The sequence below is a fragment of the Lichenostomus cassidix genome, chromosome 5 (genome assembly GCF_008360975.1).
Source record: "Lichenostomus cassidix isolate B80296 chromosome 5, HeHo_3.0, whole genome shotgun sequence".
In the NCBI taxonomy this organism is placed as follows: Eukaryota; Metazoa; Chordata; class Aves; order Passeriformes; family Meliphagidae; genus Lichenostomus; species Lichenostomus cassidix.
This window is the reverse complement of record NC_139486.1, coordinates 35,694,230-35,718,055: the sequence shown is the minus strand read 5'-3', so window position 1 is coordinate 35,718,055 and position 23,826 is coordinate 35,694,230. Positions and strand designations below refer to the sequence as shown.

At 41.2% G+C, this 23,826-nt stretch overlaps 2 protein-coding genes across 3 annotated transcripts; both read right to left on the bottom strand.

The window, feature by feature from the left end:
* Nucleotides 1-1,047: 1,047 nt before the first annotated feature.
* On the bottom strand, nt 1,048-15,978 carry DNAL1 (dynein axonemal light chain 1). 2 transcript variants are annotated; one of them, XR_014852638.1, is made up of 9 exons: nt 15,760-15,978; nt 13,596-13,634; nt 10,705-10,814; nt 9,965-10,020; nt 8,380-8,435; nt 7,009-7,135; nt 6,453-6,596; nt 4,040-5,091; nt 1,048-4,008 (listed from the first exon to the last, which is right to left on the bottom strand). XR_014852638.1 is itself a non-coding variant. In XM_085062280.1 (9 exons), the coding sequence occupies exons 1-8, from the start codon at nt 15,976-15,978 to the stop codon at nt 5,027-5,029; spliced, it is 816 nt and encodes a 271-aa protein (XP_084918406.1). In that variant the 3' UTR covers nt 1,048-3,141; nt 5,010-5,026. The 2 variants fall into 2 exon arrangements, 1 of the variants encoding a protein (XP_084918406.1); XM_085062280.1 differs by having other exon boundaries at nt 1,048-3,141; nt 5,010-5,091.
* Nucleotides 15,979-18,634: 2,656 nt separating this feature from the next.
* On the bottom strand, nt 18,635-23,790 carry LOC146436342 (peroxisomal succinyl-coenzyme A thioesterase-like). Its single transcript, XM_085062279.1, has 3 exons — nt 23,204-23,790; nt 20,215-20,417; nt 18,635-19,363 (listed from the first exon to the last, which is right to left on the bottom strand). Exons 1-3 carry the CDS (start codon nt 23,751-23,753, stop codon nt 18,788-18,790), a joined length of 1,329 nt encoding a protein of 442 aa, XP_084918405.1. The 5' UTR covers nt 23,754-23,790; the 3' UTR covers nt 18,635-18,787.
* Between the last annotated feature and the right edge of the window lie 36 nt (nt 23,791-23,826).

Below are 23,826 nucleotides of genomic sequence, written 5' to 3'. Positions count from 1 at the left end.
GGCTATACAAGTGTTGTCACACCTATGGGCATGATGTCTTTAAAAGCTACAAATGCTACGTAAGTTGGATGGCAGAAACACGTATCAGTGCCTGACTTCTCTCCTGTGAGATTGCACTTAGGATCTCAGGCACCACACCTATTGATTTATGCTGATCTTTCCATTTCAATATTCTTGTCAAAGCTGGCAGGGCACGAGAAAGAGTCAGCCTAAGACATGAAAACACTACTTTTTCAGCTCAGTGTAGAAGTCCTTGCTTTAGTTTAGTCCAGTGCCTGTGGCTGTTGATCAGCAATAGCATTTGGAGAAGGAAGTGGTATTTTGCTTGGTGGGCAGAAGAGACAGGGAACACCAAAGTCTTCACTTGACATAATAGGCTGAGACTTCAATACTTTAAATAAAGCATTTGCCTCCCTGTCAAAGCCAACTGGCAAAAGTGCTGAAGTTTAGGACTTTGTGCCAAAACTGTGAGGCTGCGCAAACCAACCTTGGACAATCAAAAAACCCACACATTTTGAGCATTTGGGTTCTATCTTTTTTTAACTGCTGGATCTAAGCCCAAGCTTCTGGAAGTTATTTCAGCTACAAAAAGAAACCTTATGAACCACTTTAGTGATTAGTAAGCTTTGAGTTAGTGGTATTGTGAGGAATTAATTCTGCAGTAACTCCCTATATATTTTCTAAACAGCATTGCAACCATCACTATAGGATGCTGCTCTTGTCATTATTGGGACCAACTGCTGTGGGCTGTGGGGTAGAAAGCATTTTCTTTATATCAGAGTTTTGAAACTATATTTCAGTGATACACCTTACTGAATGCTAACATTTCTATTAGAGAAGCTTATGAATCAGTTAGCCTTCCCCTGTCTGGGTTTAATGGAAGTGATAGTATATTACTGTTTACAGAATTTAAATTCCAAGTGAATTAGTAATTTTGTACCTGAAGAAAGACTAGCTATTTCTCTAACTTACTTGCATTTTTTCCCCATGTAGCAGTAAGTAGATTTTTCTATTAGGACCTAAGAACAAATTCTGACAACCACGGTCTTAAAAGATTGAAAAATATTTATGTATCAGATGACAACAATCACAATATATCAGCATTTTTATAGGCTTAAGTTATTTTCTACTCTAAAATATAGAGGCAATAAGGAACACCATTTACATGCTATCGTACTATAAATACATTGCTCCCTGAGCAGCGAGGAACGTTTAATGAGAACAAAATTTAGTTTCCAAACACTCTTCACAAGCTGAACTATTTCATTACACATCAGCCAAAGACATTTGTATAAAATATGGTTATATTATTTTTAACAAGTTTCACAGAATAACATTTATAAACATAGACCTAAATAATTTAAACACAGCAAATTTAACAGCTTTTCATGCTACAAAATTACTGTATACAAAAGATAGCCAAAGGGGATGTTAAAAGTGCTCTCTTGCTTGAAGTTTTTTCTAGATGAGCCTACTTCGAGTGTAACCTGAGTCATCTGCTGGTTCTCAGGTCTCTTCTGTAATTTTTCCATCAGTTCTCAATAATCACTGCATATACATCAGCTCCTTGAAGACAGGTGAGCGTGCCAACAAGCAAGCAAAAAGTCTAGCTATTTCCTACCACTAATTTAATTTTAGGATATTTCTCTAAGGAATAAAGTGGATGCTAGTCCTCCATAATTTCAATAGGAAAAGCAGAATTCCACATGGCTTGCACATTTTACATGGGTGCTCTTTTCATCCATGAATAATTGTGTGCTTACTGCTTCACTGGATGTGGTGTGATAGGGAAGAGCAAAGTGTACAAGTGAAAGCCAGGCCTTCCAGCACTTCAATGTCCCTGTGGGTGCACAAGCCAAGTGTCAGTGTCACCTTACGCATGACATCGTGTAGCACCAGCAGTATGCAAACCTGCTGTTTTAATTCTACCACCTCTTCCACCACATCCAGTGCATAAATTTAAAGTGCAAATTTAAAAATTTAGGGAAACTTTACTTTGGAAGAGAAAAAGTTTGGGGGAGTTGCTCTGTTCTTGAGAGTAATCATGATTCATTAGGCAAAGCAACGTTAAGTGAAGCTTCCAGCTTTGTGATTAAGTATCTTCTGACAAAGAACCAAAGTTTTCAAAGTTTATTCTTTTGTTACTGTATGTTTCAAGGAGATTGATACATATTTTTTATCAGAAGGGTTTTAAATTATATGCTAAGACTGAATGCTCCCTTCCTTCAATAATGATTTTTTAACTCTTTTTGGTGGTATTTATAATGCAGCCCCCAAAGAAAAGAGCTAGAGCATTTGTGCTGTTTAATCTATGGAAAGCACCAATGCCAGTAGACCACACAATACATCTAGCTCTACCACCATCTACAGTAGTTCTTGGACTGATTCCCATAGGTGTAGCCTTTCCTGTTACCCCTCACAACTTGTCAGTGGAGCTGTGTTTTGTTCCAATCATCCCAATGTAGTCAGAACACTACACTTCTATTCTGCTCTCAGAATGCCCCAAAATAACCAAAGTGTAGAGTATTTGCAGTATCTAACACAATGTTCAGAAATGACTTAGGTCATGTTTAGATATTAAAAAATCAACCAGCAGGATTACTTGGCATTGGACTGTGCTTGTCACTTCCTTTTTCTCCTGTCACAATTATGTGTGGAGCTAACCCAGCCGTACACAGCACTCTTGCAGATGTTGTGCTGGGAGACACTAGGTACAGAGCTTCAACCACTTCATATTGTGGCCAAGCACTAGGAGAAGAGCACCACATGGTCTATTCTGAAAATACCTCCAATACAGAGATGAATTTGGCATTTATGCTTGTTTGGAACATAAAGAAGGCAAGTTTTGAGTCAGTCAAGCTCCAGCTCACATTACCCATACTTTAACTACAATTGTCAAGGGCACAAGCCAATCCCCTGTGGGTTCCCCCAGCAGATGGGGCCAGGAGGGCGCTAAGTGTGCCACAGGCTCTGCACTGCCCAAGCACATTCACTTTGCCAAGAGTGGTTGGCTGCAAGTGAACAGAGTGGCTTGGCTTCATAACACACCTGTATGAAATGGCTGCTGACTGTAGATGCTCTCCTCCATGGTGCTTCTTGGTCAATGCTGCCTTTACTCATGATAAAAATAGGAGGATACTTCTAAAAGAAATAACAAATGAAAATGAAGTTGTCTAAATCCAGTGAACTAGTTAAGAAACTGGCTTCTGGTAAAGAGAACAGCTGCCTGGAAATAGTTTGTGCCGGGTGAAGAATGTCCACAGTTTTTGGCATTGTGGTCTTGACCTTATTTTTAGTAAGGGATCTAAATTAAACTCAAACCTCTTCAGCAATTGCCAATTTAAATTGCAATACTTTAGAATTCCTCTAATAATCACAGACTAAGTAGCAATATACTGAAACTAAACTGTGATTGTCTTGTACTCCACAGTGTTCACTTAGAAAACTGATTTGAGAGAATCTTCTACTACAATTATACCTGGAGCTTGAGATCAGTACCACTGTTGCCTGGGCCAATTCTACCATTTCACCTCTGAGCTTGACTTCCAAGATTTCAACTCCTTCCACACCTCCATGAACAAAATAATTAGGAGTGGCATTCTTCCCCCATCTCTTCTATGCCTGGGCTGGAACCAGCAGATACACTTCTTGCCACTTTAATTTAAACAAAGATGGTACCATAAATTAGAAGAAAAGCTTGTTAAAAAACCAGAAGGGAGCTGCAGAAAAATCTACTCAGGTGACTCAATCTGTTCTTCAAAGAGAAGAAGGAAAACCGCACTACTGGCATCCCACAGTGCAATAAGGTATGTCTTCATCATTGCTTAATGCTTTTCACTAGAAATAGCCACATATGGGGACTTTGCTGGAACTGGTTACCCTGCAATATAGCACATTCAGTACCTCTTCAATACTTTTTTTACCAATGCCCACTCCTCATCTCATCTCATCATCTCATCATCTCATCTCATCTCATATCTCATCTCATCTCATCTCATCTCATCTCATCTCAATCTCATCTATCTCAATCTCATCTCACCTTCTCCACTAACCACATACACTTTCTCTCACTGCTTATACCTGTGCTTTGACAAAAAAATTAGTGTCCCCAAAATCAAAATGGTCTGTCCTCAAGCCCAGGTCTTCCGTTCGCTGTTTGCTTCTCTCTTACTATCAGCCTGCTTAGTTATAGGAAGATTCCAGAGCTGAGAAGGATTATGTCCACCAGTGACCCAATCCAAAGCCAGAAACCAGCTGTAGGCTACTAGGCCATATATTCCAACTGAGAGGAATTTCTTAGTAAGAGACAAAAAACAAAGTTAACAGGTGTTTTAATGTTACTGAAACCATGCAAAGAATTCCTATTGCCTCTTAAAAATAAATAAATATATAAGTTATACATGGCCTTCTGAGCAATGCAGTTGAGTTCCAATGTGAGAAGCCCATTTCAAAACTTAAGGCCAGGAAAAAGTGACCATCAGACCAATACTTTTTTGTGCATATGTCTGCAACTGCTGGGCCTGTTTGGCATACCACTTCAAGGAATGAAAAGGCAAACTCGCATATTAAAAATACTGAAAAAGTCCCATGACAAAATTAAACACAACAAAGCTTGTCAGGTGTCTCTAAACCATAACATTGTTCTTTTGGCCTCAGTGTTTCCTATTCAGTGTTGGCCAGCAGCACCAAACAAGCTAAAATGGTCCTCTTGTAACCCAAGAGCGAACAACAAGCACCACTAGTCAGGAATTAAAAATAGCTATGTATTAATTTAAATAAAGATCTCTTGCTAGCCAAACAGCAGGTAAACTCAGCTCCACTAGTCTCTACAGAAGGTGTCATAAGCTTGACAAAACCAGTGTGACCAATTTTTGGTAACTAATTCTTTGGGTGAGAGACTGTGGAGATAAGCTGGTCTTCTAAAAACTGCCCAAAAATTTCTTCAAAACGAATACTTTTATAAAAGTTTATGTGCCAAGCTATCTGGAGTTACTTTAATAATTTAATACCCAACAAGAAAGTGTCATCAGTTTGCTCCTTCTCCTTCTCCTTCTGCTCCTTCCTCCTCTGCTCCTTTAACAACTAGGGTACCTAGGGAAAAAAAAACCAGAAAAAAAAAGAGGAGACAGTTAATGATGATCTACCTGAAAACTTATCTGTCCTATTAGAAAGAGTCAAATGTATTTCCTGCCTGTATCTAACCAACGTGAACTTCTGCATACCCGAACTGGTCTTAACTAGAAAAGCCTCCAACTGATGAGCTGCTCTGTTGGATGTTTTTCCAACTTCTCAGTTAACAGGAAATAAAAAGGTACTAAAGCATGGTCGGCAAAGATCAGCCTCACTTAGTCTTTGGGAGATGCACCAAGTCAGTTCAACTGCTTAAGAATCAACCAGCGTATCATCCTTCTCTTGTGGTGCCCCTACTTTGTGCTGCCTTTTCCAGGACATACATGCCCACGTTTTAGTGTGGTTAGTAAGTCTAACCTTATACTACCAAGGGTACTTTTAGGCCATATGAAAATGTGCCCTATTCCATTTTTTGTTTTACAGTCAAAACTTTTTCTACTACAAAAGCAAACAGACCACTGGAGGCCATCCTTCCTAGGAGCACAATTCTCTCATCAGGCTTCTGCTTTCTAATAACCTTTTTTACTGCAGTTGATGTAGTTTTAGATACAATCTGGTAATATATTTCCCATCCACCACTCCATGTAATGAAGCTGTCTCCTCTTGTTGACATCCCTACACTCTTCCCTTCCCTGCTGCTATTCTGACTCTTTGTTAGTGTTACCAGTACTGCTCTCCCCTTTGCTGCTTTAGGGGATAATAGTGAACAGCTAACATCTCCATTGACAGGAATTAACATATTTAAAAATAGATTTCAAAATCATCTAATTTTTAGTCACTAATCAGAACACAGTTGAATATCTTTTCATATCAGTGCCTTAAATAGGAAAGGACAGCTCACAAATTGAGGCTTACTACAGTAATGGAGTGGGATATTCAGGCACTCAGGAAATTTGCATGCAATTTTGAAAACTTGCCCTTGCATCAAAAGTGAACCAGAGCATATCACGGTCTATCCCCGTTCTCTCATGTCGCCTCTTTTGTTGGGAAAACCATAATTCAGCTTGGCAGATGAAAGCCTTGTTAACTTATTTAATGCTAAATCTTTCAGTTCCCTATTAGGTATTTGATAAAACTATTTGGGTAACTACAGAATAATGCCCAACAGTAGGTTGCAAGACCACTTGGATTTAACACTCCAAAATCCATCAAACATAGCAGCCAAGATCTCAGTAACTACTACTGAATAACTCCAAAGAGGCAGGAGGAATGTCAATTTCATGGGCACACAGATGAATCTCTGAGGTTATGATTCATTTCCCTGTGGTTGTCTTTATATTAAGCTTTTAACTCACCCCAATTGCCTCATGCCCCAAACTCACCATCCAGCTTTTTCAGGTTGGGTACCCGTTTGGTTGCATCTTCGATCCAACTTGTCTGATCACCTGCATATTTGTCTTGTAGTGGATTGCCTACAAACACCAGTTCCTCTAGTAATGGCAGCTCTGCCAGTCTGGAAAACTCGGCTGCAACCACAAAGGGGAAAACACCAACCAGATTGTGGAACACAGAAAGTACATCTGCACCACACATTCCTTTCAAACTCAGTGCAAACTTAAAGAGCATGGGATACAACAGGAGAGGGACTGCTTGGGCTCTAACTGGTGTCAGGTTAAAGAACAAGGATGCGTTTTAAAAGAGGTGGGAGAAGACGATTCAAAGCACAAACTTAATTGGACTTAGAAGTTAAATTCAATATTCTCACTGTTTTTACTTTCTTGCATGAATGTATGTTTAGGGATTTTGCACATGTCTGCCGGCCTATCAGTTAGAATCAAAGCCCCATGAGATACAGCACTATTTTTCACTTGGTGACTTAACTCATGCATTCACCATACGACAGGAGAAGTCTCTGCAGAGTAGAGATGCATGTCTTACCCCAGTCTTTCACCAAATTGTTGGACATGTAAAGAACCTTCAGTTTCTTCATTGCACGGATACCCCTCATTTTCTCAATTAAGTTGTATGAGATCCACAGCTCCTCTAAAGTATCAGCAACTGCCTCCTGGAAAATGACAGGACTACTCAGATAAGCAGAAGTCTATCTTCCTTATTACTCATACTCTTTCTTCACCTTCTACAGGTCACCTTATGTAAGATAACACTAAGGTATATTGGTCTTCATTTCCTTTCAAGCAGGTCCCTAATTATTATGTATGGCAAATGCTCATGGGAATTAAATGCAAAATTATATATGCAAATATATGTAAGGGGGACAGAAATTGCTGTATTAGAATAAAACAAGATGTAGCTTGCTGGAGTAGTTGTTCTGAAGGCATATGGGCAGAGGAGACAAATCTGCCTATTTGTGCACTGCAAGCATACATGAAGTGAATGCAATTCAACAACTGCTTTAGAAGGGATGTTAAACAGTGTGAGAGCATTATTGATTGTGGTATGTATGTGGTATACATTCTGGTATGTTTGTACCTGCTGGCCAGAAATTGCTTCCATAATTCTCTCAAAAGAGAGGTTTTTTTAAACCAGTCATTACACTCTAACTGCATTTCACACTGAAGAGATGTGGCATCTCTGAAGGTGAGAATAGCTTTGCAGGGAAACAGTATCTCTTGAGAAGGAAAATAATTTATACATTCATTAAAAAAATATTGATTCAAAAAAATTCTTCTGCCCTCAATTCAAATGTAAGAAAATTGATCCAATTTTCTCCTCAACAAATATTCCCCTCCCAGGTAGACTCAGTCCTGCCACCATCCTCTCTAGAGCCATACTACTCCAGGTGCCAGTTAACATAATAGGGATTGACTCTCAGGAAGTCTGTGTTTATAAGGCTGCCAATATCTGTATTAAAGAAGCACAGCCTAAGTATCTTCAGGTAGAAAATTCTGCATGCAAAAAGTCTGTAGGAATTATATTCATGTAAAGCCAGTGGAATTTAAATGGCTTTACAGATATACTGCAGTTTTCAAATAAAAGTTCTGATAACCTTTATTAAAGACAACAAAATCTCTAAAATTCTTCTGTATAGTAAATTGGTGTAGCAGAATTTCTAAACATGAAGAAAATTTGAACCAAAAAAAAGTGAACAATTATCTGAAAATTCAGAAGCAATGTATAAGAGGGTAAACAGATAATAGAAAAAGAATATAAAAGGTATATTCTAACCTTAGGCACATACGTAAATTTTTCAATTAATTTTATTAAATTCAGCAAAGAATCGTATGAACATAAGGGAATTACTCCACATTCTATTTTGTTTGTGAAGAATTGATACTAAAAAGCACATACCAATCCACTAAAGTTCTTTATGTTATTTCTTCCCAAAGACAGAATCCTCAAATTTTCTGTAATAATTAATAAAAAAAATCTTGTTAATAAATAGGGGCTTTTTTAAATAAAGAGATGCTGTAAGTCAGGTAAAACACCATATTCTGCTTACAAACTGCACTCTGAACAGGCTGCCTTAAGAAAGAATGACCTAACAGAAACAAAACCTCCTGACCTAAACAGATCAGCAGGAATGGATGAAGGGGAAAGCTCAAAAATTCAGTCATGAACACAAAGCTGCTCATATATACATTTACCTAGTTGAAATTCAGTCTTGATAAATACTGAATAAAAATTATTATTTCACCTTGCACCTGAAGTCTAACTGCTGACTTGCTTAATTTGATCTTTCTCAGTTCATATCCCTTCTTCCCCAGGCAAAAGTGGTTCTGAGATTATTTTAAGGCAGTAGATTTGGTTTCTATACTAGATGCAGCATACAAAGTTGCCTTACAGATGCCTGATGAGAGACATTTCAACTCAGTTCTAGTTTGTCTGGTTTTAGCATCCAATACTTGGTACCAACTGGATGTTTCAAATCTACATTAATATAAATATTTAAGATGTTTTAAAGGCTTTTAATGTTTTATCCCACTAAAAAATTTCATTGGTTTCACTTCTATATATAACTGCCCAATTACTTTTTCTCATGATAGTTACTCAATTGAGGAATTACAGAACAGTTATTTGGAAAGACTACTGGAATATTTTTCCCTGACCAGTACTTCCAAGTCTTTTGAAGTCTGAGCTTATTATGAAAAGAAATAAGTTCATCAAGCTCTTTGTCAGATCTCTTAGTGTGCAGTTGGAGAGGATGAGATTCCAGGTTGCTTATCTATCCAGCTGGCATTTTAATGGGAACAGAAAAGCCTGGAAGCTCCACTTCAAAATCTGCAGCTCTTTGCCAGCCTCATGTCACAGTCAAAGTCTGGAGCAAAGACCATGAAGATTTCTGTTCCAAAGTCAGTAACCCAAGAGTTTCAAAGACAGCTGTCCAAGAAAGAGAAGCTCTACTTCTAGACAGGTGGCACATTCATTTATAAAGTATGAAAAAAATGAAATCAAGTATATCCAATCCTCTGCAAAGTGGAATGACATTTTTCCATCCAGGTCTACAACACTCCAACCTCACTGCAACCAATACTGCATTTGCAGAGTTGTTGAACTGCAGACTGTCTCCATCAGGAGCATGGAAAATGGTCGTGATCTCACATCCCTCAAGAACTGATTAGGTGTTGAATATCACAGCAAGGCCCACTGGAGCGTTCTGAAGTGCTTGCTGAATAGAATTTTTTGTTTGTTGCACTGTGAAACATCTGTCAAAGCTAGTGCAGGGATACCTGCCTTCAATACACCACTGCTGCTCAGCATGCACTCTTCAGTAAGACTGATCATTTTAAAGGTCACTTGTAATATTCTACAAGGAGGGAATAAGAAAGGATAATAATAGGTATAAATAAAACTGGACACATGTAACAAATGATGGTATATATCCTAATCAGGCAACTAGAAAACAAACACAATGGACAGCTGGCTTGTCACTTACTTAGGTTGTTCAAGTTGGCGATTCTATCAATGCAGTTTGTAGACAGCGATAGTTTCCTTTAAAAGCAAGAATAATCAATTCACAGTATATAAGGGATCATTACATTGGAAGAGTTCCATGTCCAAACCACTGCATTAGAAATATTTGTATGTTCATGTCTCATTAGATGGTGAACTAACTGGATGTGATAAACAGTCCGTTTCAAGATATCAAAATATCCTCAAACCATCAATATTTCTTCAATGTTATTTAACCTCTGGGAAAGTACCATGAGTTATTCACATGACATACTGGATTATCTTTTGATGTCTAGCCTTATCAAATGCATGGATTATTTCTGAAATTACTCTAATTATTCTAATATCTTTCTGAAAGTCCTGCTCAAATCACCTCTTCTTTTTCATTAATTTTGGAGTGGATCATAAATGTGCCAGTTATCTGATAGACTCCAAACACAGATCTGTAATTATATACTGATAAACAGTATACAGTTTTTCTGGGGACAAATATTAATACAGAATCTACCCGAACACCTTTTGAGTTAAGTTACAGGGGTCTTTGAATTAAAAAGGGCAACTGTGTGTAGAAAGAGAAGCTCAGTTGAGAAAAAAAGATGAGAAAGCTGCTGCTTTGGAAGCCACGCTTAAACATAGTAAATACATATTTGCAGTGGACAGCAGAAAAACTGAAACAAAGAGAGGAGAATATTTTGTTTCCAATATGCTGTTAATTGAACTTACTCGCAGTTAACAAGAGCGGAGAGAGCGGCATCCATCTTCTCCACAGGAGGAATCTGCCCATACAGTTTCACCTCCTTTGCCTCTGAAGCCTTCTGGCCATTTTTTGCTTCCTAAAGAAATGAGAAGGTGAGGAAGAGGCTCACTGCTACATGCAACTACCAAAAACTACTATACAAAAAAAATCACTCTAAATGTGATTACTATAGAAGCAATTCCAATATACTGGAAAGATAAAGCATTTTGAGTGCTGTTAACAAGGTTCCTGCTATTTTCAGGATATCAAAAGAACTTATACATTACATACGCTGTTTTTTTTAAAATTGTGTTACACTTGACCAATTTAATCAAGGAGTTGTATGCCATAGAGAATGGAGAATAGATGGAAGGCTAAAATTCTGAATATTAAGGTATTTCCATGGAGACTGACATACAGAAACCTCAGCTAGGGCCAATCTATAGCAGAAGCAGATTTTAAAAGTTCTGACAGAAAATTCTCCTTCCCACTTCACCCAGGAATCTCAGAACTCATGCCTAGCTCACAACACAAACTGAACACAAGGGAGTGTGTTTTGGGGGAGGACCTCAACAGATTCACAGTGTTAAGAATCTTTAAAAAAAAATTCTAATTAGCCATTAGGAAAGAGTGGGGGAAGATGTCACAGTTTAGAGAATACAGCAAAAGACAAATTTTCTATTTACAACCTAGGCTGATAATTTTCTAAATTAAATGCTTTGTCAAGTTCAGAGCCTTAGAAAAATGGCTGTAACTTCAGCATTTAGGTTTCTTAAAAAATATAGTCTATTACAGCTTTTAAAATTCTGAAGTGATGGCAATTATTGACTAAACACTTGGAACAAGTATCTATTTAGAGAGTAGCAGCAGTTTTGACAGCTGCCTCCCTGACAGCACAAAGGGAGCATTTTGTCAGTTCACTCAGTGTTCAGTGGGAGGACTGGAGGTCCATTAACAAAGGAGAAATCTTGGCACTTTCAAAACAAGGACTGTTGTTTTCTTCCCCATTTCATGTATCTACTGAGAAGAGAGTGTGTGCCCCAGTTTATATGGCTACTTTGTAATTAAATTAATGATATACCTAAACTCTTTTAGTATCCCACAGCAGAACATCAGGTTTTGATAACATAATTTTTCCTCTTATGCACCAAAAACACTTTAGAAAACTTAATTTTTAAAATTATGTTGTGTTGTATATTTTTTTATATTCCAGTTTCTGTCCAAATTCAGTGTGACAGTATTTTTATTCATAATTAGCTATTAAGCAAATAAACATGTCAGATGTTTTGCTGGAATATGGCTATACACGTTCAAACAAAATAAGTTCATCAATGTACAACTCCCATTTTCTTTTTTTAAGACCATCACTGTATCTATTTGTATTTATACTCATTATTCATGCTCCTTAAAAGCATGAAAGGGAGAGAGCTTCCAACATAGACTGTGGCCAGCAGTGAGCACCTGCAGGAAGAAAATTCATCCTCATTGCCAAGTACTTCTGTAATTAGCTGCACAACCACAACATGCCCCAGAGAAAGTATAGGCAGAACAGACACGTATTTTTAAGAACAGGTTACATGTTTGCCAAGTTGAAGGTGCTTTCATTTCAAGTTGCTTTGATTTAACTAATGTCACCCTGACTGCAGGGCATAGGTAAACCCTTATGCCAAAGGGAAGAAAAACTTTCAGAATGCATCACAACACCAAATCCAATTCTACAAGTCACATGGACCCAGATTAGGAGGAGTAAAAGGAAGATTTAGATCCATCTCCAATAACTTGAACAGAAAAGCAAATTCAGCACTTCATGCCTAACGTTAATGGAAACTCACTGACACAGGCCAATTCTGTGTAAGAGACGTGACAGAGGAATAAATGAAAAATTAATATGTAATAGGGAACATGGAGCTGAAGTTCTGAAAGGCAGAAAGAGTGAGGGAGAAAAACTTCTTTAATACACATTTATACCTCTAGTAATGCTAATGTCTGCAAGTTGTTGCATTCTAGTTCCTACTAGGAGAGCAGAAGTGAAGTTTGTGGGATACACCAACATAACTGGAAAACCCATGAAATACTGAAGGTACTAAACAATGATAAAATTCAAAATGGAAGTAATCTTCAGTTACAGGCTAGTACCTTGAGCTTCTGGCTTTCAAGTGCCCATGCTCTCACATCCATTTCTTCTAGAGACTAAAACATTTACAAACCCTTGCTCCAGCAGCTGGCCAGAATTAGCAGGGAAGTGCCTGTACACCAAACAGCACATCTGTGCCTTCATCTAAAATTCACTGAGACTCGGGAAATATTCTCACTGATTTTACTAGACAGATGAGCATCCTTGCCAACACACAGCTTTCTGGAAGACCAGGACAGCAACCACCAGACAAATGAGTTTCTGTATTAATACAGTGCTTTAAGAAGGAAGAAAAAAACCCAAAACAAGGAACTCATTGAGTTAAGCTTTGCACAATATGAGGGACCACATGTCAAAAGACGTGTAGAAGTTTCACTGAATTCAGTACGGTGAGAATTTATGCTTGTTTATTCTGTGGGAAGGACTGCACTTAGGTAAAATGAACTGAGCATAATTAAAACATAATACATCCACAACTTTGAATCTCTTTGTGACTTCAGGCCAATGCATGTTCAGCAGAAGAAGGCAGGAGGACAAAACAAACTCATCTTTACCAGTTGTAACAATTTAACAGGAAGACACAGAAAGTCCAAAAGACTGTATTATACAAAAACAGTAATCCTCAGTCTACTTTGTGAAACTTCTTAAAGCAGATGTTTCAAGCAAACATATTTCTTACAATGTTTGAAAAATTTAGCTGAATACAGTCAAACCCCATGCCATAGATACTGTTCTAGTACTTACCCATTTGGCTAGAGCTTCTTTGATGGTCGTTGCTTTTGCCTAAAAATAAAACAAATTTAGGTGAACATTCACTGAAGTTTTTAAGTGGCTTGTTCACTGCAAATCCATTTCCTCTCCTTTTCCTGTCCCTATCCTGCTTGTTTGCCCCACCTTCCACCACTTTCCTGTATTATCTTGTGTCAGGCAAGTCAAAGTAGTTGGAACTCTTCAGTGTCCTCTAATTCTGTTTTCTGAGTCCTTTGCTGCATTTTCAGAAGCAAACAACGGGTTTAACGTCAGGACATTATCTTCCTGATCTTACTCTCTGCCCCAGGGCACACTGCTTATTAGCTTCTATGGTGAAATTGATTTTCAAGGCAAAAGAAGTTACTGCACTGAAAATCTTAAACCCTCATACTTTCTACTGTGCATTAGCAACTTCCTGTCTGAAAGCAAGTCTGCGACCAGACGACGATACAGCCTCTTGAAATTCATTGAGAAAAATGAGGTTCATCTTGCCAAAACTCAAAAGCAATCTGGATTGTATATATTTCGGGTTTCTTTCCTATTGTTTTGGATTGGGTTAAATCATGCGATGTGAAAACATGTATTATTCAGTTTGGAAAAATCTGAGAGCTGCTTTTTAAGGACTGACCCACAGACCAACTTTCTGTTGTCACTAACTCTAACTTTTCTGTCTCACATCTGACTCTTAGCAAAACCACATAAAAATATCCAAAGCAGTATTATATAAACAACATATTTGACGCTTCTCTAAACATTAAACATATTGCAAGATGTCTGTTGGATTATAAAGGTTTCAGAGATCAATCTTTTACAAACACTGATCAACAGCCTTCTTTCTACAAATACAGAAGGACTCTGGTTTTGGCATCTCTGTTGCTCTTAAGTGTAGCACTACCACATGAGGATAAAACCAGCCTTTCAGGTAATCAGCAGTAACTCCCCTGTGTCTGCCAAAGATAAGCATCTGCATGACCTCCTCTAGTTCAGCAGATCACATCCCTAAGTTCACATTACAACAGACTCATTCAAAATGATTAATAGCCTCTGGTGTGCCAGCAAAAACAGCTGGCTTCCAGTTAATTGGCTTTTTTGAGCAGGAACTTCATTGCCTTTTTCACAGTTATGGCAGCCAGTCATCACAGCACTTGTGTACATGATCTCGGTCACTCATGTTGAAGGCAGAAAGGGATTTATAAGACCAGTGGCTGCTGAGGTTTCCAAGTCATGCTTAAAAACAGATTGCACCTTAAAGATACTGATCCATGTGAGCACAAGGAGCAGCTTCTTCCCTGACGTCTGCTGACTTATCTCTGCTGATTTGATGGAAACATGAACATCAGCACAGCATGTTATCTGGAGAGCACATATCAGGGACTTCTTTGAGGTGTGCTTGAAATTTCTGAAGGTAAACCAGAGTATCTTCTGCCACAGGAGGTTACTTAAGAGAATCTTCACTCCAAGAAGCTTATCTGCAGGGTCCTCTACCTGCTTACTGAACAATTTGCTACAGGTATTTAGAGTAAAGAAAGTCAAAATACTTAAAACACTCAAAATGCCAAGTGACCAATGGTGACCCTGAAGAGTCACCATCAACATGGCAGGAACAACAAACAGAGTATCTTAAGGGGAAAAAATTAACCACGCCTGTACTAGCAGTAAGAGTTGTAACAAAAGATGTGTTTTTTCCGCCCAAAACATGGCAGTTGGACATAGAGTATTTACAACATTTAGAAGCCCAGGAAAGAGGAAAATAGCGACACTTCGCCTTTATTTGCAGACGCTTATTTGTGTGTTAAATAGATGAAATCGGAATTGCACAGCAACAGATACCAAGCTAATCGCTGCGGTGATCGCCGACGCTGCCGCCTTAGAACTGCGTACTAAGTGAGGTATGCGAGACTCCCCTGTTCCTCAGTAATCCCCGAAATGCCCCTTTCTCCGGCAGCAGCAGCAGGCACAGCCGCCGCCCCGAGCTCCGCGCTGCCTCCCGCACGGCTCTGGCCTAGCCCGGGCTGCTCCGCGGGGCCCAGCCTGCGGAGAGCTCCGCCTCGGCCGCCCCTCACCGCCCCCGCCGGCCCGGGCACCGCTCACACCCCCGCCCCGCTCCCGCTCCCGCTCCCGCCGCCGGGCCCGGTGCCGCTGCGGCTGCAGCACTCACCATGGTGCCGTTGCTACCGCGAACGCTCCGGTTGCTACGGGCGTGGGGAACGCCCCGCCCGGAACTCGCGTACGGGGCGGCGGCCCGCGGCGCCTTGTGGGACGTGTGGGGCCGGGCGGAGCCTTGTCCGAGCCGGCCCGGGGCACAGCGTCCAGCCGGGGCCGTGTGGAACCCCGCGGGCGGCTGCCAGGGGCCACAGCTGTGACCGGTGCGGCTCATCCAGCCCCCGGAGGACACGTCTCAATGGAATGAGGCGCGTTTGGTCTGGCAAAGAATTACTGTGTCCGGTCCTGGGCTTCCCAGTACACGTGGAGCTACTGGAGATGGGCCAGTGAAGGACCACAGATCATGAGGGGTCCGGAGCCTCTCTCTCATGAGGAGAGACTGCGGGACCTTGACCTATTTCATCTAGAGAAGAGGAGATTGAGAGGGGATCTCACCAATAAATACAAATATCTGAAAGGTGGGTGTCAAGAGGGTGGTGCCAGACTCTTTTCAGGGGTGCCCAGTGACAGGACAAGGAGAAATGGCCATAAGCTGAAACATGAGAAGTTTCAGCTCAATGTGAAGAACTTCTCTACACTGAGGGTGGCAGAGCACTGCAATAGGCTGCTCAGGGAGGCCATGGAGTCTCCCTCTGAAAACAGTCCAAATCCACCTGGATACATTGCTGTGTAACTTGCTCTAGGTGACCCTGCCTTAGCAGGGGGATTGCACTAATGATCTCCAGAGGTCTCTTCCAACCGTAACTGTTCTGTGAATGGAAACCAATATAAATAATGTGGCTGTAACTAAGGACATAATCAGGCACTCAGTTCAATGTACACTTCAGGAAATAGCTGCACATTCTGCAAAGCATCTGCAATGCATCTCGGGTTCCCAGGTAGCATTGTAAATATACAAAATGCTAGTGCAAAAGTTGTCTGGTTTTCAGCAGGTGCTTCTATTAATTATTTTTTCCAGGAAACCCTGACTCATTCACAAAAGGCTCTTCACAGTAAAATCACATTCTTTTTATTTTTCCTCCTTTTTAAACAAAGTGTCATTCACTTTTCCAAACAAATCTGTAACATCAAATTCTTACATATAGTTGCTTTTTAATAAAGGAATTTTTTTACTTCACTTTCAAATTGCATATATCTGACAAAATCTAATACTAAATTATTTTAAAGGCTTGTGCTTTAGAAATCAAGTCTGAGAACTCTAAACCTACCTGGTTTTTGGTTTATTTACAACTTAACTTTACTTCCTGAACCTCCAGACTGCAATCTTGCATAGCAATGCTCATGCTGAGGTAGGACTGCAGTGTAGAGACACAAGTATTGGCACTGTGAAGGTGACAAAACAGGGATAGAGGAGGTGCTGCTCTTGCACAATTAATAACAGCTCCAGCTACTGATGAGGCACAGTATGAGGCAGACTGACAAACAGGAACCTTCAGAGAGCCACAACCCTTTCTTCTACAGCTGCCACTTGGAAAGAGTTCAGAAAAAAAGGCAAGGTGCCAGGTATGGATCACGCGAAGCAGCACATCCACAGCAGGCTCTGGTCCTGGACTACTGGGGCTGCTAGTGTTAGTAGTGTGTGAAGCACCAGATAGAACTTGGCGAAAGCCTTTTCAGCTGGTGAGGGAGTTTAGAGACCAGGCATGAAGAGATCTTGTGTAAAGTTAGCAGGATTGAGCTTCTGTTGTAAAGAATGGATGGATAAATTATTCAGTTGGTGTTGATTGTGTGTGAAGAACATGTGACATCAATGAAATGATAGGGAATAATAAGAGTTGCAGAAAGCTAGTGAGACCTGAGCAGCAGCATGATGACAGTTAACTGGAGAGATAACATCCCTGAGAGCAAAGCAAAACTGAGTATCACTAATGAAGGGTTTTGTATCTTCCTGGGCAGCTTTCAAACTGGTCTGACAAAATGACTTTGGAAAGAGAAATTGTGTTCATAGAGGCCCTCATTATACAGGCCTTTAGCACTGACATAATTTCAGCAAGACTCTTGAGAGATCGACTCATTTGGGAAGAAGTTGTTTCTTTCTACCTGAACGGTGGGGGAAAAGAAGGCACTAGCCAAAATTTAACTTGAATGAAAAAAAAAAAGAAATCTTGGGGAGTCATGGAAAAGCTATCCTAGATTTGGCTTTGGGTGGTTTTTTGGAGGGCATTGCTAGTTTGGTATGATTCTGAGTTAATCACCACCATAAGGTGACAGCTTTTTACAGTCAGTTTAAATCTGGAGGCTAGTTTTTCTGTCTCCCAACTCTGCTTCCTCCCTAAGAACAGCTGTCAGTATCTACTGACATCACTACTAAAGAGTTCCACAAGTAGTTAATCCCTACCTTAATGACTGGATTTAGACATGGTCTAACCTATCCAACAGAACCTTAATACTCTGAGTGTCAAATACCAGTCCAAGACATTACAGGAACAGACAGGTACATCCCCAATACAAGACAGTGGTAGTGCTGCCATGCTCCTTGGATGACAAGGAAAAGTACTCTTCATTTTCCCATTCAGCATGTAGTTCTTGTTGGAAAGAAACAGACTGTGTCACCAGAAGTATGCTAAGTATATGAGTCTCATTTCAAGTAGGTATCTCCAGCTTCATGTAAATGGAAAACATCTCCAAAGTGTATATGGCTGTGAATACGAGAGTTCTGGGCTAAGGTAACTTAGGACTCAAAGCCAGAAACATTCATGATTTGGATGTAAATACTGCAAGCAAGCTAGTACCTACTTTTCAGGTACTTGTTTCTTTGTATCATGACCACTTTGAGCTGTCAAATTTGTACCATAGTGCTGCCTGCTTATTGTTTCACTTCTCCTCTGTTTACCTAGTTAAATTAACTTAGGCTTCTCCAAATAAATCCCTTTCGTTTTTGATTTATACTTGTAATTAAGCAGTCATTTGGTTATTTGCATATTTCAAAGCTTGTCTCAGTCAATCCCTCCAATTCACCAGTCATTTTGGTGGCTCAAGTTCAGTCCTTGCAGGTCTGCAACACCTTGCATGTGCTTAAGTGTTCATCCCAAATGCAAGTGCAGAAACTCCTGAATCTTTCTCCAGGAGTGTTCCTGTGCATGGGCATGTGCTTTGCTTTCTCCACCCCCCAGAACAGGCACCCCCAAAACACGATCCATAGCTACCTGACAAAATGGCGTAGAAGGAGGATCAATTCGGTGACCTGCTCCTGGATAACTCAGGAGTTCAAAGTTCTCTTTCCCATGCTGGCGTAGACGCCTGATTGCCAGCTCAGCATATAAGGAGCTCTTCCACATCCGGTCATCTTCTCCTACCACTAAGAGAAAGTGACCTTCTGCTTTTTCAATGGGGATCACGCAAGGAGAATTAGCAGGCTTCGATGGGTCATCCAGAGCTTCAAAAATGTCAAATACACCAGTGTCAGACACACTGACTTTGTTCATATCAAAACGCAGCCCAGGCAGAGTCATCTGACCATAATGGAGGTCTGCAACTGTGTTTGAACTACAGCCGGAGATAGAGACAGCAGCCACTACTTCTGGCAGGAAGGTGATCATGGAGAGTGCTAATTCTGCCCCTTTCCCAGTCCCAATCACTCCAACTCCTGGTCCTTTCACCTTCAGATAAGATTGGGGGTGGAGAAGAGAGGAAGAAAGAAATAAGGGAAGCATGCAATATAATTGGATTAGCCATTAAATGACTTAGGAGTTGTTTTATTAAAGAAAAAGAAAGGTTAGGTTAATTATTGATGTGACCTATTGGAAAGCTACAGTCTGGACCCAGGCACCTCCTTCTTTTTACAGTCTTATTTTTCAGAGACACTGAGAGATGTCAAACCCCACAAAAAATGCACAGACGTACCATCACTCGATCCTTACCTGGTCCCTACTGCGTATGTTAATGCAAATTTTTTCTCATTTTCCTATAACAGATTGCAGGAAATTCAAGCACAGTCTACTACATGTCCCAAGAAAAAAGAAGTAATCTCACAAAGTACATCTGAAGGACTAGATAAGTAGCATTTGTCTTGTCTTTTTTCTAACCTGGAAAGTAAAACTCAAAGCAACATCCCAAGTCATCAAATCCATTCTTTCAATTACTATCGGGCAGTTTTGTATCATCCTCTCTTAATTGCTTTCATGTTAAAAAACAAAACCAAACAAACCAAATATTTTTATCGCCACTGGTCCTCTTTAGAGGATGCTGCAGCACTTCACTGTCCTAATGATCAGCAGTCTTCTAGCTTCCACCATGAATTTATTTAACAGACAGTTTGTGCTAGAAAAAATTCACTCTCTCTAGTCATATGGTGAGCCACCTATGCAGGTCTACAATTTTTTCACTATTGGGTCTAAACTTGCCCAGCAGAAACCGATACTCAAATATTTAAAAAAAAAATATCACCACCACCACTTGGGCATGACGGCTAAATCCTCCCTAGTCCCAAAAGATCTCTCATTATACTCACCTTTGGGTGACGTTGTAGGAACCTTGCTGCCTCCTCAAAGTACTCAAGTTTGAGTTCTTTCAAGACCATAGGAAGATCTTCAAAGTCAAAATATGGCAGAGAAAGAGCAGCAAAACCATGGGTAGCCAGGAGACTGGATCTAAATTCAATCAAGCCTCCTTCATCACCATACATGTCAATGACTCCTGGAAAGGGGCCATCCCCTATATTAAAGAAAAGTGGTACAGTGGAGAAGTTACCAAACAGGACTCTAATGTCTGATGAAGAGTGAACAACAAAATATAGAATGCTTAAGACATTTGCTGTTAATAGTCATTACTTTTCCATTTGCACAACAGAGATTTAAAAGAACCAGTGCTGTATCCCACTTCAGCTATTTCAAATTAAGAATTCATCCTTACATTCCTGTAAAAATATGTGAAGTTAAAAGGTCTGCTTTTTAAAAAGCCAAAAAACAACTCTTCTCAATGTATTTTTCAGTGGTCTTAACCTCTTGCCCTCAGGCTAATCATACTCCAAGTCAGCAATTTTCCCACAAAGTCACATCTTAATTAGCAAGGTGCAAGCTCATGAGTAATGAGGCAAGAGCATTGAGCCCTTCAAGTAAATTCTTCAAAACTTACGTAAACTCTGGCATAAACTGCATTGAGCAAAGCATGACTAAGAGACACCCATTGTTAAAATCAACGGGACTTACTAGGTCTATCTCAACATCAGCACTTCAAGACTTGGTAGGAGAAATGCTCCTGCAGATGTGACAAGATGGAAGATAGAACTGAGAGCTGTATGGGTGTGGATGTGTGTGCATAACTGATGTACAAATAAGCACGCACACACGTGTACCATCTGTCCCACCAAACCACAGAAATAATCACAACCGCAATTTTAAACAGCCATGACTTTGCAGCCAAGGTCCTGTTGTAATATATTTGTATGCCAAGCCAGGATATGTCAGGTTAAAAAGCTAAGGATACTATCTTGTGGAGCTTTAAAGACCCCAGGCAAGCAATTCCTTTTTTCCCCCCACGGCCACCAGATGTCACCTCTGATGTGCCCTGATCCAGCTCACTGCAACCACCTCAGCACCAGGAGTATGTTAACTCTCTGACACTACCTGTATGAGGTAAAGAAAAGGTGTCCGGCATTTCAACACACTTAAGGAAGTTTTGTATAAGGCATGCTAAATGGTGGAAACCTAAATTAAAGCATTAGCAAGTCAGGGACTGAAACATGCTTTTCAGATCTTGCTCTTTCAGTTCTGATCTTTCTTTTCATTGAAGTTCAAGATTCTACTTGAGAGAAAATAGGTTGGGATAAATTTATTATAACGCCAAGATCAACAGTAACCTTTAGTTAGCAGCAGCCAAGCCTAGATGGCTAGAAAATAGGTATTCATTCACCACCCCTACCTGAAAATTTTTTAGCAAGAGCATGTCATCAGAACACAGTCAAACATGAATGTGTTACTCTCTCATGAAGACAACCTTGAACTTGCACAACAGTCCTGGACCACCTGAGCACCTACACGTGCCAAAGTATACGCTTTCTGCATGGCTCAGTAAAAAGCAGGATAAAATGGGCTAGACAACTTTACTAACATTTGAAACAAACCAACCTCCACATCACTAATGCTTATGCCTGAATTACAAATTGCTTCCATATTAAAATTACAGCATAAGCCCACTCATGCCCTCTCACTTTTACTAAGAATGGTTCACATTTAAGACTGCCATCTTAAAAATATTAACATCTTTTTGTCCCTAGAGCAAAGAAGGGTATGGTAGTAATGCTGTAACTGGATCCTCCATCATGAGGGATGCCAATATCATTAAGCAATGATTCCAGACTTTTCCACACTCTTACAATGCCAGACTTTCCAAAGGGGAAAATGCAGTCTCATCTTGCAGATCTCTGGATTCCCATTGAGCTCAGCAGAAATCAAACTCATCCTCTGAGGCGGGATAGATCAAAACAATGCCTCAGGGATGGAAAATCCAGCATGCTGACTAAACATCTGAAATTCAAAGTTCAATCTCTGTTGTTTTTTTCTTCAGTGGACTTTGGATCCGTATCTAAATGAATTTAAAAAATCATTGGTTTGGAAATCATTCAATGAAAATACTTAAATACCTAATAACTGTAGGGATACTTACAGGAGTTCCTGAACCAAGTAGTTTTAAATTAGAGGTAATGTGGAGAGAAGTTCCAGTACCACAACACTCAGGGAACTACAAGAAATCATAGCTCAAGTGTACAAACACAGTCACTGGTGAAAGGTTTCATTTTCCAACACCACTCACAGACCATCAGAATATCACACATCATAAAGCACAACCATCTCATAAGCAGAATAGGCAGAACTTGCTCGTAAACCTATTTTGTCTTTACACCACAAAAATAACCCAACTACCAACTTAGCTTTGGCTCCAGTGTAACAGAGGTGGAATACATGTATTTTCTAGAATCTCTTCTGCTGCTCTGCTTCCTGGCTTGTGTTTCACAAGGAAGAAAAATACCTTTTTTATTCAATCCTACTTAGGGCGAAATCCTTGAGAGATTCAGCACAGGCTCACACAATGAAGTGCATGAGCTTTTCTGGATGTTAGATTCTGGTACTCCAGAGCAAACATCAAACCGACTGAAAAGCCGCAGGCCGAGCACAGCAATGAAGTAAGCTCTAGAACCCGTTCTCTTTTGGCTCCGGCCCTTCCCGAATGCGCCGCCCGCCCGTGCCCGCCCTGCCCGGTGCCGCCGAGAAGGACCAGGCGGGGCGGCCCTGCATAGGCCCTGTCGCGACAAGCACGCTCGAGTGCCTCCTGAAGCCTGCAGAGCCACCTGTCTGCAGGGCGGCGTTCGGCTGTCAGGGAATGTGGATTCCCGCGGTGATTGCCTCTTCATGTATTTGTTCTACGAAACTTTCCTTGCTCTGGTCAGAGAAGGCGGGGGGGTCCCGCCGGCCCAGGGCCAAGGTCTCGGCCAAGGCACTCACCCGGCGGCAGGAAAAGGGAGCCCCTTACGACTCCTTCCTTCAGCCGGATCCTCCGCACGCCGGGAGCCGTGAATAACCTCTGCACCTCGGCCTTGGCCACCACGGGCCCGGGCATGGTGCCGGGCGGGCTGTGGCCCTGGTGCACCAACACCTCCACCTTCATCGGGGCGTTGATACTGCGAGGAACGAGCCGCTGGTACGGCTTCTCCATGCCGGCGGGGGCGAGGCTCCAGAAGAGCCCCATGGGCTCCACGCCGGTGTAGTCCCCGCCGTGGGAAGCGTCCGTGCCCAGGTGCAGCTCCCCGCGGCTGTCCGCCCGGTAGTGCGCGCACGACTGGAAGAGGCAGCCGCGGTCATCGGCCGCCACCGCCCGCAGGGTCACCGGCTGCCCCGGGCTCAGCCCCACCACTCGCGTCTCCACCCGCTCGTCCGCCGGCCCGGCGGTGGGGGACACGGCCAGGCTGGCAGCCCGCCGGGACACTAGAGCCGGCGGAGCACGCAGCAGGGCCCGCGCCGGAGCGGCGGCAGCAGCAGCTAGCGCTCTCCACATGGCGGCGGCGGCGGGTGGGCGGTGTGGCCGCGCCGCCCGCAATATCGGTACCGCGGCCGCCGCCCCCTCCAGG